This window comes from Carassius gibelio, chromosome B3, assembly GCF_023724105.1.
Source record: "Carassius gibelio isolate Cgi1373 ecotype wild population from Czech Republic chromosome B3, carGib1.2-hapl.c, whole genome shotgun sequence".
In the NCBI taxonomy this organism is placed as follows: domain Eukaryota; kingdom Metazoa; phylum Chordata; class Actinopteri; order Cypriniformes; family Cyprinidae; genus Carassius; species Carassius gibelio.
In genome coordinates this window covers 44,195,793-44,209,782 of record NC_068398.1, presented here as the reverse complement: position 1 = coordinate 44,209,782, position 13,990 = coordinate 44,195,793, and the positions used below count along the sequence as shown (strand labels likewise).

Below are 13,990 nucleotides of genomic sequence, written 5' to 3'. Positions count from 1 at the left end.
TACAACCCCGCAGAAACCCTCTCATAATCCAGGAACTCTGTACCGCGGGTTCAGCAGGTGCAATCATATTGTGCAGCGACTGAAAATAATCTAACTTCCATCAAAATAACCAACGTGACCATCTGCTTACTCAGGGAGGATGCCGAGGACCATTTTCAGGAGCTGCTTAATATCATTGCGTTTGCTGCACCCATGCTTCAGCAGCAAAGTTATCTTAGTACACGATGTAACTACAGAAGAGTCAAGTTTTAAATAGGAAAAACTCTTTGGTCATTTTTGAGCGAGACGCTAACGGTCTAATCAGATTCAATGATCTATGCTAAGCTACAGCAAAAAGTGGTCCAGCTAAAGACATGGAGATCAGCTAAATGGATTTGAAAATAGTAAAACTCAACTGTATAACTCAAGGGGAGTTGGAAAAATGAGCTTATTTTCAAAAATAGTGGAGTGTTCCTTTAACCCTTCGCACACTTTTATATTTAGTTACATTGAAAATGTTTCAATTCAGTCAATCTTTTTTACCCCATTTTGACATGGATTTCTATGGAAGGAATGGCAGATAACAATGGCAGTGCATAATATCGGTGTTCTGATTGGTCAGCTCACCTGTCAATCAAGCTCTTAGCAAATGGTCAATTGCCCATACTGCAGCAGGATGATCGGTAAATGAGTACAATAAAGCACCTGCTGTTGCTTGCTGACTGTTTAGACTTTTAAAAATGAACATAGTGCGTTTGTTAATATCCATATAGTTTGTTATTGTAATCTAACAATAAGCATCACATTTAGCTGCTCATCATTAGATGTTGATAGTCAGATCAATAATAAATCATGATGGAGTATAGTGAGAGTGACTACTGGTTAACGTAGTATTAATGGGTTGTGTTTAGTCACTATTTTTGACAACAGATAACATGTAAATGAGAACAGCATTATTGGGCATTCAGTTATAATAAAGTATGTAGAGATCAGAGATTAGAACAGATCTGAAATATCAAAACTCGTCTGAACAAAAACCCAATGCGAGATGTCATAAATATGCTAATTAATGTGACATCACTTGCCACCACAAGTCTCACAAAATGTATAGTTTAAACATTTATCTAGATCTGATGAACTGCTTGAAGTTTAACAACATTAATGTTTTTCAGCATCATGAACGAATGAAGTATCAAGAACAAACACCAACCTCTCAGTTCTTCTTCAGTGTGTTTGATTCTGCAGTGTTCTAGATCACTAATGTTCTCACTTTCCTCTTTAATAAACTCAGATTTCAGCTCTTTCATGATGTTCTGATGTTGGTCTTCCAGCATTTATTGGCGGTGTGGTTGATGTGGGAGGAGCTTCACTGATGATGAATTCCAGAGTGGGAGGAGCTTTACAGATGATCCCAGAGTGGGAGGAGCTTCATTGAAGATGAATTTGTGTGTGGAAGCAGAAGATCTGCAAAAATGATCAATAAATCTGACTGTGTTTTTAAATTAATTTAAATATTTAAGCATATGTAAGTGAAGCAGATGCACTGCAACTTCTATCTTTGAAGGTACCACAGCCTAAGTGTTGTACTGTTTTTGTTAATGAAAATAAATGTACTTCTGCATCCCAATACAAGCTCCTGTCTAATGTGCATTTCTAAGAGACAAAACTTGTAATATTATTATGACATGTTCAGTGTTACCAAATCAGGTGCTGGTGCCACTGCTCTCGATTGTTAGTCTGGAACCCAGATACTATAAATTGTACTGTAAAATGTTACTGTAATTTCACATTATATTTAAATTAAATGAAATATAGTTTTGATAGACCATTTTTATGACATTGAGATATTTAAAAATATTTTATAACATTATTATACAATAAATAATTTTACCTTTTTTAAGAAACCAAACCAATGTATAGAAATTTGCTTTCAGTTTATATACAAAAATAAACAAATGGCTTAAATCTGTTCAAAGCAGCAACCCTACTCCGTATTAATATAAAATAATATATCTGCATAGAAATATAGAGAAGAATTTAATCTCTCCAGGTGAATATCTACACTAGATCACATAATATCTAAATATAATTTGATAATTTGTACGAACGTAGTTATGAAAATAAAGTAGTTCACTTATCAACATGTTTTAGTTTTATACATGCAGAAAACGAGTTATCATAAAATCTTTAAAGATAAAGTACCACAACAACTGAATGTTTCCTGTCTATATAATTAATATTTATGTACAGATATATAAATATCCCACGATATTAAGTATTTAGCAGTATCTATTTTTCATTTTAACATGCTTGTAAAACATGCTTGTAAAAAGAAATGGATCCCCAAAGATGAACGTCAGAGAAATAAGGTTATAAATAAAATCGCAGCAGCAACACTCTCCAGAGACAATCAGAAACATAAACATTATTAACACTATTAACATTAATTAATATGAACATTATTAACACCATTAACATTAATTATTATTATTAACACACGAACACACAACAAAGCTCGCAGAAACAGCAACATTATCAGAGCAAACATCGATACAAACACACAACCGAGCTCAACATGTTTTCCTCACGTAGTTGTTGTCTGCTGTTCTGAGTGTTTAATTCATCAAACACTCAACCCAATGAACTCGATACACTGACGAGCCTGTGTGTGTTGCTGAAACCCCAGAAAAGTGTCTGATATTTGTGTAAATATGAGAAATACCGTGAGCTGCTCGCCTCTCCTCAGAAGACTCGACGCGACTGAATGAGCGGTGACGTCATCGCCGCGAGACCAGGTCAAATACAGATCGTCAAAAATGCACCGAATTCTATTTAAAACGAGCGCAGTGCAAAGCTGAAAAACGATCATGCTTCTTTCTCTCTTAAAGTAGCAGAGAAAACAGAACAGCGCTCTCTCACAATCAGTTCTCTCTGTCTCTTTCTCTCTCACACAACCCTTAAAGGGACAGGTGACTAATATACTTTTCATTAATATTTCCGTATACTTCATATAAGACAAATACAATAATAATAATAACTAGAAAAAAAAGTTTGTTGAGACAAACTTTAAGTTGGCTTGAGAAAGCCTGACCAGAAAGTTTGAAGAAGTTTAAAGAAGTTAGAAGTTTATAGTTTAAAGTTAGATTGATAGATTAGTTGAAAGAAAGAAAGATATATTAGTTAGAAAGAATGACAGATAGATTAGTTAGAAAGAATGATATATATTAGCTCAAATGAAAGAATGATAGATTAGTTTGACAGAAAGAATGCATGCGACTAACATGTTTCTAGCATGATTAGCAAGTAACTAGCATGTTGTTAGCATGTCGCCACCATGTTTGTAGTATGACTACCATGTCGCTACCATGTATCTAGCATGTTTATAGCATGATTAACATGCTGTTAGCATGTTGCTAGCATGTTTATAGTATGCTTAGCAAGTTACTAGCATGTGGTTAGAATGACTACCATGTTGCTAGCATGTTTCTAGCATGACTAGCATGTTGTTAGCATGTTTCTAACATGATTAGCATGCTAATAGCATGTTGCTAGCATATTGTTATCATGACTAACATGTTGTTAGTATATTTCTAACATGATTAGCATTTGACTAGCACGTTGCTAACATGTTTCTAGTATGATTAGCATGTTGTTAACATGTTTCTAGCATGATTAGCATGCGACTAGCATGATTTTAGCAAGATTAACATGTCGCTAGCATGTCTCTAGCATGATTAGCATGTCGCTAGCATGTCTCTAGCATGATTAGCATGTCGCTAGAATGTTTGATTAGCATGTTGCTAGCATGTTGTTAGCATGTTTCTAGCATGACTAGCATGTTGCTAGCATGTTTCTAGCTTGATTAGCATGCAACTGGCATGTTGCTAGCATGTTGCTAGCATGATTAGCATGTGACTAACATGTCACTAGCATGTTTCTAGCATGATTAGAATGTTTCTAGCATGACTAGCATTCGACTAGTATGTTGCTAACATGATTAACATGTTGCTAGGATGTTTCTAGCATGATTAACATGTTGCTAGCATGTTGTTAACATGTTTCTAGCATGATTAGCATGCGACTAGCATGTTGCTAGGATGTTTGTAGCATGACTAGCATGCGACTAGCATGTTGCTAGCATGTTTCTAGCATGATTACCATGCGACTAGCTAACATGATTAACATGTTGCTAGCATGTTGTTAACATGTTTTTAGCATGATTAGCATGTGACTAGCATGTTGCTAGCATGATTAGCATGTTGCTACCATGTCGCTAACATGTTTCTAGCATGATTACCATGTTTCTAGCATGACTAGCATGCAACTAGCATGTTTCTAGCATGTTTAGCATGTTTGCTAGCATGTCGCTAGCATGTCTCTAGCACGATTAGCATGTTGCTAGCATGTTTCTAGCATAGTATACCTTGATTTACCATGTTCAAGTATGATTTACTGATTCTGTCTGTTTGTTTGTTTTTTAAGTTGTAAAATATAACTTAATTCACACCATATTTCTGATATTATCGATCAATCTTATCAGATTAACTTTGATCGTTCACTCTTCCGTGACTGCAGTACACCTGCAAAGCGTTAGCACTCGTTAGCTTTTTCTTTTCTCCTCTCCTCTCCTCTCTCACGCTGCAGTTTTTCACAAGTTCATCAAACAACCGCAGTAAGAATATTTCATCAAGCACTGTGAGTAATGGCTTCGCCTACTATCGTTATTTGCACCTCTTGCCACATGTACAGTTTATCTATCTCTGTCGCTGATGAGGGATTCACATGTGATAAATGCAGGGAAATAGTTAGGCTGACAGAGAAGATTTCAGAATTAGAGACACGCATCCAAACTTTAATTGAGGACAGTAAGAATGTTAGGGCTCTAGATACGGCTTTGGATGCGTCTTGCTTAGGGACTCCTGTACATTGTTCGGTTCCGGAAACAGAGCCCCTGCAGCAGGGCAACTGGGTGACGGTGAGGCAGCGTAGTCGTGCTCTAGTTATTGTTGATTCTATTGTACGGAACATGAATATAGAGACACCAGCCACCATAGTCAAATGTTTACCGGGAGCCAGAGCGCCTGACATCTTGGCAAATTTAAAAGTGCTGGCTAATGCTAAACGTAAATACAGTAAGATTGTTATTCATGCCGGCGCTAATGATGTTCGATTTCGCCAGTCGGAGATCACTAAAAATAACTTTAAAGAGGTGTGTGAACTTGCAAGCACGATGTCAGACACTGTAATATGCTCTGGTCCCCTCCCTGCTTACCGTGGTGACGAGATGCATAGCAGATTGTCATCACTCAATGGCTGGATGTCTAAGTGGTGCCCACAGAATAACATAGGTTTCATAGACAATTGGACGAGCTTTTGGGGCAGACCTGACCTGTTTAAAAGAGATGGTCTTCATCCCTCCTGGGGTGGCGCCACTCTTCTGTCTAGAAATATGGCAAATAGTCTTAGTGTTTATACTTGACTAACTGGGGCCCAGGTCAGGAAACAGACAGACTGGCTAAACCAACCGTCTGCTAGCCTGCTAGCTGCCTCCCGTCACAGAGGTCAGTTAATTCTCAGCACATAGAGACTCTTTCACCTAGATATCACACTATAGAGACTGTGTCTGTTCCCCAAACTAGAAAATACAAAAAATGTCCAAACCAAGTTAAGGTTAACAATTTAATTGAGGTTCAACAAATAAAAAACAAATGCAATATTGATAAACAAATGATAAAGATTGGCTTATTGAATATCAGATCCATTTCTACGAAAACACTTTTTGTAAATAATATGATAACTGATCATAATATAGATGTGCTCTGTTTGACAGAAACCTGGCTAAAACCTGATGATTACATTATTTTAAATGAGTCCACCCCCCAAGATTACTGTTATAAACATGAGCCGCGTCTAAAAGGCAAACGGGGAGGAGTTGCTTCAATTTATAACAACATTTTTCAGGATTTCTCAGAGGGCAGGCTTCAAGTATAACTCGTTTGAAGTAATGGTGCTTCATATAACATTATCCAGAGAAACCAATGTTAATGATTATGTTTGTACTGGCTACTGTATACAGGACAGACTTTATTAACGAGTTTGGTGATTTTACATCCGAGTTAGTTCTGGCTGCAGATAAAGTTTTAATAGTTTGGTGATTTTAATATCCATGTTGATAATGAAAAAGATGCATTGGGATCAGCATTTATAGACATTCTGAACTCTATTGGTGTTAGACAACACGTTTCAGGACCTACTCATTGTCGAAATCATACTCTAGATTTAATACTGTCACATGGAATTGATGCTGATAGTGAGGTGATAGTAAGTGATGATATCTCAGATCATTATTTAGTTCTGTGTAAACTTCATATAGCCAAAATTGTAAATTCTACTTCTTGTTACAAGTATCGAAGAACCATCACTTCTACCACAAAAGACTGCTTTTTAAGTTATCTTCCTGATGTATCCAAATTCCTTAGCATATCCAAAACCTCAGAACAACTTGATGATGTAACAGAAACTATGGACTCTCTCTTTTCTAGCACTTTAAATACAGTTGCTCCTTTACGCTTAAGGAAGGTTAAGGAAAACAGTTTGACACCATGGTATAATGAGCACACTCGCACCCTAAAGAGAGCAGCCCGAAAAATGGAGCGCAGCTGGAGGAAAACAAAACTAGAGGTATTTCGTATTGCTTGGCGGGAAAGTAGCATATCCTATAGAAAAGCATTAAAAACTGCTAGATCTGATTACTTTTCTTCTCTTTTAGAAGAAAACAAACATAACCCCAGGTATTTATTCAATACAGTGGCTAAATTAACGAAAAATAAAGCCTCAACAAGTGTTGACATTTCCCAACACCACAACAGTAATGACTTTATGAACTACTTTACTTCTAAAACCGATACTATTAGAGATAAAATTGCAACCATTCAGCCGTCAGCTATCACATCTATCATATCACATCAGACTATAGGAGAGGAAGAATTGTATAAACTTGTTAAATCATGTAAACCAACAACATGTATGTTAGACCCTATACCATCTAAGCTCCTAAAAGAGGTGCTTCCAGAAGTCATAGGTCCTCTTCTTACTATTATTAATTCCTCATTGTCATTAGGATATGTCCCCAAAATCTTCAAACTGGCTGTTATTAAGCCTCTCATAAAAAAACACAACTTGACCCCAGAGAACTTGTTAATTATAGACCAATCTCGAATCTCCCTTTTCTGTCTAAGATATTAGAAAAGGTGGTATCCTCACAATTATATTCCTTCTTAGAGAAAAATGGTATATGTGAGGATTTCCAGTCAGGATTTAGACCATATCATAGTACTGAGACTGCTCTCCTTAGAGTTACAAATGATCTGCTCTTATCATCTGATCGTGGGTGTATCTCTCTATTAGTTTTATTGGATCTTAGTGCTGCGTTTGACACAATTGACCACAACATTCTTTTGCATAGACTTGAACACTTTGTTGGCAACAGTGGAAGTGCATTAGCATGGTTTAAATCATGCTTATATGACCGCCATCAGTTCGTAGCAGTGAATGAAGATGTATCATATCGATCACAAGTGCAGTATGGAGTACCTCAAGGCTCAGTTCTAGGGCCGCTACTCTTCAGGCTTTATATGTTACCCTTGGGAGATATCATCAGGAAACATGGTGTTAGCTTTCACTGTTATGCTGATGATACTCAGCTCTATATTTCCTCGCAGCCCGGTGAAACACACCAATTTGAAAAACTAATGGAATGCATAGTCGATATAAAAAATTGGATGACGAGTAATTTCTTACTGCTAAATTCAGAAAAAACAGAGGTGTTAATAATAGGGCCTAAAAACTCTGCTTGTAATAACCTAGAACACTGTCTAAGACTTGATGGTTGCTCTGTCAATTCTTCATCATCAGTTAGGAACCTAGGTGTGCTACTTGATCGCAATCTTTCCTTAGAAAGCCACGTTTCTAGCATTTGTAAAACTGCATTATTCCATCTCAAAAATATATCTAAATTACGGCCTATGCTCTCAATGTCAAATGCAGAAATGTTAATCCATGCATTTATGACTTCAAGGTTAGATTATTGTAATGCTTTATTGGGTGGTTGTTCTGCATGCTTAGTAAACAAACTACAGCTAGTCCAAAATGCAGCAGCAAGAGTTCTAGAACCAGGAAGTATAACCATATTAGCCCGGTCCTGTCCACACTGTACTGGCTCCCTATCAAACATTGTATAGATTTTAAAATATTGCTTATTACTTATAAAGCCCTGAATGGTTTAGCACCTCAGTATTTGAATGAGCTCCTTTTACATTATACTCCTCTACGTCCGCTACGTTCTCAAAACTCAAAAATATCAAGATCAACTGCGGGCGGCAGATCCTTTTCCTATTTGGCTCCTAAACTCTGGAATAACCTACCTAACATTGTCCGGGAGGCAGACACACTCTTGCAGTTTAAATCTAGATTAAAGACCCATCTCTTTAACCTGGCATAACCGGAAACACTTCACATAACACCCTATGTACTTGCTACATCATTAGAAGAATGGCATCTACGCTAATATTAGTCTGTTTCTCTCTTGTTCCGAGGTCACCGTAGCCACCAGATCCAGTCTGTATCCAGATCAGAGGGTCACTGCAGTCACCCGGATCCAGTACGTATCCAGACCAGATGGTGGATCAGCACCTAGAAAGGACCTCTACTGCCCTGAAAGACAGCAGAGACCAGGACAACTAGAGCCCAGATACAGATCCCCTGTAAAGACCTTGTCTCAGAGGAGCACCAGGACAAGACCACAGGAACAGATGATTTTTCTGCAAAATCTGACTTTGCTGCAACCTGGAATTGAACTACTGGTTTCGTCTGGTCAGAGGAGAACTGACCCCCAACTGAGCCTGGTTTCTCCCAAGGTTTTCTTCTCCATTCTGTCACCGATGGAGTTTCGGTTCCTTGCCGCTGTCGCCTCTGGCTTGCTTAGTTGGGGTCACTTCATCTACAGCGATATCATTGACTTGATTCCACAGATACTATTTAAACTGAACCGAGCTGAAGGATGACATCACTGAATTCAATGATAAACTGCCTTTAAACTGACTAAAAACTGAGTTTACTAATGTCCTTCTGCATTATTGACTGACACACTATTTTCCTATTTAATACTGTAAAGTTGCTTTGCTTTGATCTGTATTATTAAAAGCACTATATATATATTCCTGCCTTGCTAAATGTTGGGCTCATGATCAAATCAGTTGTATTTAATATCAAAACTGCAGACCATGGCTGCAGACAGCACACCTTTTTTGTCATCTTTTATTTTATAAATGCACAAAGTTTTGTTGTTATTATGTCTGTATACAAACAAAGCAGACCCTTTATAGATTTGATTGATGTATTGCTCTTATCTGTACTATCAAAACTGAAAGTGTAATTTAAGTTCTTTTCAGGGTTATCAGGAGAAAATGCCTCATGATGGATCAAGGCCAAAGGTGTTTGGATCGTTGGTTTTTTGGGGGATGACCCCGTTAATGGATCTGGATCTTAGATATTTGAACCCTAATACAAACTGAAAGACCCAAACACACTAAAACACACGATACATACAGACAGTGTTACAGGAATTTGTGAACAACTGTATTAGGATCAGCGTGTCAAAGTCATATTCAAGTTAAACCAGTTTGGAAAAGCCCCAAGACAGAGTCACAGCCCTGCATAGTTTAGCTGCAAATCTAATGAAACTCACCTGAACCAGATTATACAGGTCATTTGCAAACTAACTGAAAGTGATTGGCTGTTCAGACAAGTTTTCCTCATTCTTCATGCAAAATGGTTAAAACACATGTTTTGGCATTCTCCAAAAAAAATAGATAGGGCTTAATTCCTTGATTTGAGTTTAAAGATCTTCTTAAAAAGTCCAAGAAAAATAGAACCATAATCCAACAGTTTAACGCATATTGAACAGAGAATATGTAGCCTAAAACGTAACATACAACTGGATATAATTAGAGAATGTCACAGTTTTATTCTCAGCACACAGAATAGTAATATTTCACGGTCATCTGCTTTTGCTTCAGACTTGGCCACAAGTTAAAAAGAAAGAGTGACATGATGTGTAGCCAAGTATGCTGTCACATACACTTTCCAAAAACAACTGTAGCTTTTTAAACAAATTTGATACAATACTGTGATACAGCACTCATGATATCTTGATTATCTCTAAATCAGGATGACAACAACAGAAAACAGCATCTACTGAGTTGTGTACAACAAACCTCTAGCATCATTACTGTCAATACTGCCTAAAGATGCTGAAATATTAGCTGTAACACATCTGACATGATGCTGTGCTTCTGTCTTCTTCGTGTCGTGAAGAGTGTGTGTGTGTTTCTCCATGATGAGGAGTCTTTCAGTCTGGATGAGGGGAGAATAACTCAGCAATTCATTACAATGATAGATCACACAGAAATAAAGTTATCAGAATAGAGTGTAAACTCACCATCATCAATGTAGCACGAGGATGTCATCTATCAAAATATAAAGAGTAATGAGTTAAAAATAACATGCCGTGACGTGTATAGTGTAACTGTAATTGTTTGGTATGTCAATGTCTTCTCACAGAGCGGTTGATGTTGACTTGTAGTAAATGAATCCAGCAGCTGCTGTGATGGTTCCCAGCATCAGTCCAGCAGCTCCAGCAGTGAATAACAGCGGCGTACTCCACTCGAACCCAGGCAGAGGAGGGTCTGTGAGGAACACACGGCACTGTATCATCACAGCATGCACTGGCAGATATACACTGTGTGCAGGAGTAGATTAGGAGTAGTGTTGTTAGTATGTGAGAGTCTGGTGTCTCTTACTCCAGTCATAGATCATGGGTTTCTGGAAGCTGGCGTGCTCCACCATACAGGAGATCTTCTCCCCAGCTTTGGGAGTGTACTCCAGCTCAGTGTGAATCTGGTGGTACCAGTCTCCGTTAGACATCTTCTGAGTGGAGGTCACGTCAGAGGTCACCACTGCACCGTCCCGCAGCCAGGACACCTTGATTTTCTCAGGGTAGAAGTCGTACGCACTGCACATCAGCAGCGATGGATGTGTGCTGTCGCCCTGCTGCACTAAACTCAGCTTCACCACTGGAGCCACTGAACCAGGAAGAGCCACAGTTACATCGGACTATACACATTACCAGTACACCGTCTAGAAATGTGCCACATACCTGCTTTATCATGGATAGATGTTTTGTACAGTGCAGCATTAGGTTTACAGAACGTATCAACTTCAGCCTTTATTTGCTGTAAATACGCTTGATCTTTGTTCCAGTTCTCTGCAAATTTCACTCCAACCTCAGTAAACCCCACAAACCTCCCCACAGTGCTGTTGAACTGTACGTACAGATATTTATTGAAGTAAAAGTCCATCAAGAACACCATATCACTGAAATCACTGGAGCTGTAGATGCACTGTGGCCAATGGGAGTTATAATATCCATTCGCTGAGAAACAATCAGACACATCAACACATCAGCCAGTTGTTGTTATTAATTATTAATAGAGGTCCACTAACAGAACCATCATAAGTAACAGCGTTTAAGAATCTGTTACTGTAAATACCACAAACACCAATGTATCCACATTATTCTTGGGTGTGTGTTAGTGTGGTGTGTTGCTCTCACCGGCGCCGGTGAAGACAGACAGCAGGAGGATGTGATGGAGACTCCAGAGCTTTGGCAGAGACATCTTCACCACTGAGAGCAGACCATACTCTCTTCATGATCAACAGATGAGTCTAAAACCACTGTCCAATCAGACGCTGTTCACTCATGTGTCACGTGTTGCTGAGCAATATCCTGCTTTCATTTTAAAATCACACTACAAACAATCTCATTAATGGTTAACTCTGTAAACTCGATGTCCTTTTCACTTACATTCCTGAAAAAAACCTGCAAGCTTCCGACAACCTGTCCAGGTTTAGAGGAGACAAACACTTTTCTATTTGATTTTATTTATTTATTATTGTTCATTATTAAACCATTAAACTGTGACCAAGGAAGTGTCCTAGAGGAACATTTATTTGTCTGGTGGGAACTGCATTGGTAGCTGGTTCCCATAACTGTGTTTCTGTAACTACTCGGGCTACGTTTCACTTCCCTGTTAGCCACACACTCCTGAACTTCCCTAAGCACGTACTCTCAGGTGAATCCTGCCGCCTTTCTGAGGGGTTTCACTTCATTAAACGTAACCAGGGACGGTTGTTTGGACAGAGCCTCGACCCCTTGATCTTGACTGAAAGAGCGAGTCTGTTTTATATTTTTATTTATTTTTTTATTTATCAGTTTATGTAATAGGGACCATGCATATTCATGTACATTGTTGTATGAAAATACACCATGTAAATATGCCAGGATTAGTAAAAAGATACTATTTTTCATCTGCAGTCCCTAGGCCGGTGACATAAAAACTAACAAAAAAATAAATAACCAACAATCATATAACATTCATTCACTATGACAACAATACACATGAATAAAAATATACATCAACAATACAAACAAACAAGACAAAAATTCATAATAACAATGACATTATACATTCACCACTATACTACATTAACAGTGAAAATGTATGACTAATAATGACTAATAGTGCTAAAAAAAATTGCGCGCCCGCACAATACACATGCGTGCACCGTGCACAATCATCCTGCACACATAAATACACACACCCACATACACACTCAAGATCTTTACTTATCCATACATAAATTATTTACATCTATATACAACATAAACCATGTATAAATGTACATACAGTATATACATGTAAATATTCATTAAATAAATAAATGCATGTGTGTGCATTCATATACACAAAACAACTATGACTAATGTTACAGTTAAAAGTGAGTACATGTCTGATTGTCTAAGAGCCACTGTTTTAATTGAGTTTTAAAGGAGGTGAATGAAGGACACTCGCGTATCACAAGGGGCAAGCTACTCCAAAATTTACCACCTATTATTGATATTACATTTTGTCCAAAGGTGGTACGTCTAAATGGTATCATACACCCCCCTTTTATAGAGGCCCGTGTACCACCTGCAAAAATATGCACTCTTCAGGCCTCTCTATAGACCACAATGCAACATGGTTATGACGTCACCGCAGATCAAGTTTAATATACATTACATGAATTATTTTCCTAAATATTGAAAACAGCCCAAACATACCTATTAGGGATGGCCATGTCCTCCGAATCACATCGGAGCATCAGCGTAAAGTTAACGATGCAATGCATTGATTTATAAAAGTGTGTGTTTTTTATATGTGTGTGTTATATCACAATGCATTGTTTTTAACATTTGCATCGGTAAAAACTAGTTTCTTTCTATGTAATTATTATCCAATATTTTCTATGTAGACTGATTTCTCCTCCCCAAGCTGTTTGCCAAGTGCATTCTCTCATCACTGCTGTTAAGTGAATACGATACATCTCAACACTAGAGAGTCACACAGATCATATATTAACATGGCAGAGATAGAGCTGCATCTTCCACACAATACCTGCAAATCCAGTGTTTACAAGAGAGATGCCAATTTAGAGAAAAACCCATACCATTTGTAAAATATTTTCTGTGTGAACTGGAAGCTGCGGCCCACTTTATTTCAGGACGGTGATGTATGGAAACTCTAGGTTTTATTTGATGCAGACATTAAACTTAAGCCTGAAAGGGTTAATGTGCGTTTGAATGCTTACAATGGTCATGAAGTGCTTAAAATAACAATGTAAAAACAAAACAAAAAAGCCATTGATATGTAAATCAATTTAACCAGATTAAACAGCCAGTTTCTGAGCATTCAACTGCACGTGAATCAATGAGCTGTTAGTCAGTGGATGACATCTGATAAAAACAATAGTAGAGAGTGACTGCTTTATATCACTCTAAAATACACTTCTACACATCTGTGCCTTCTCAGTCCCTGCGAGCTTTATTTCCAACGGTACACACAGCAATACA

At 37.8% G+C, this 13,990-nt stretch overlaps 2 protein-coding genes across 6 annotated transcripts in view; both read right to left on the bottom strand.

The window, feature by feature from the left end:
- LOC127952711 (gastrula zinc finger protein XlCGF57.1-like) overlaps positions 1–2,825 on the bottom strand; it is a 62,343-nt gene extending 59,518 nt beyond the window's left edge. For 3 of the 5 annotated variants that reach the window (XM_052551412.1, XM_052551405.1, XM_052551404.1), the window contains exons 1-2: positions 2,702–2,825; positions 1,190–1,443 (exon numbers count right to left, since the gene is read on the bottom strand). In XM_052551412.1, coding sequence (XP_052407372.1) covers positions 1,190–1,313 — 124 coding nt within the window. In that variant the 5' untranslated portion in view covers positions 1,314–1,443; positions 2,702–2,825. Of the gene's footprint in view, positions 1–1,189; positions 1,444–2,567 lie in introns of all 5 variants that reach the window. The other 2 variants (XM_052551407.1, XM_052551408.1) reach the window with 2 other exon arrangements.
- A 7,153-nt stretch (positions 2,826–9,978) lies between these two features.
- On the bottom strand, positions 9,979–11,803 carry LOC127952736 (rano class II histocompatibility antigen, A beta chain-like). Its single transcript, XM_052551443.1, has 6 exons — positions 11,651–11,803; positions 11,195–11,470; positions 10,839–11,120; positions 10,598–10,724; positions 10,478–10,505; positions 9,979–10,392 (listed from the first exon to the last, which is right to left on the bottom strand). Exons 1-5 carry the CDS (start codon positions 11,712–11,714, stop codon positions 10,502–10,504), a joined length of 753 nt encoding a protein of 250 aa, XP_052407403.1. The 5' UTR covers positions 11,715–11,803; the 3' UTR covers positions 9,979–10,392; positions 10,478–10,501.
- Positions 11,804–13,990: the final 2,187 nt, after the last annotated feature.

Bases quoted from the DNA above. Each gene is read 5' to 3' on its own strand.
- LOC127952736 (XM_052551443.1), bottom strand. From the start codon at position 11,714: ATGTCTCTGCCAAAGCTCTGGAGTCTCCATCACATCCTCCTGCTGTCT. The intron at 11,121-11,194 runs GTATGTGGCACA...TTCCTGGTTCAG, and splicing joins ATCTATCCATGATAAAGCAG to TGGCTCCAGTGGTGAAGCTG. The intron at 10,725-10,838 runs GTAAGAGACACC...TGTTCCTCACAG, and splicing joins ACCCATGATCTATGACTGGA to ACCCTCCTCTGCCTGGGTTC.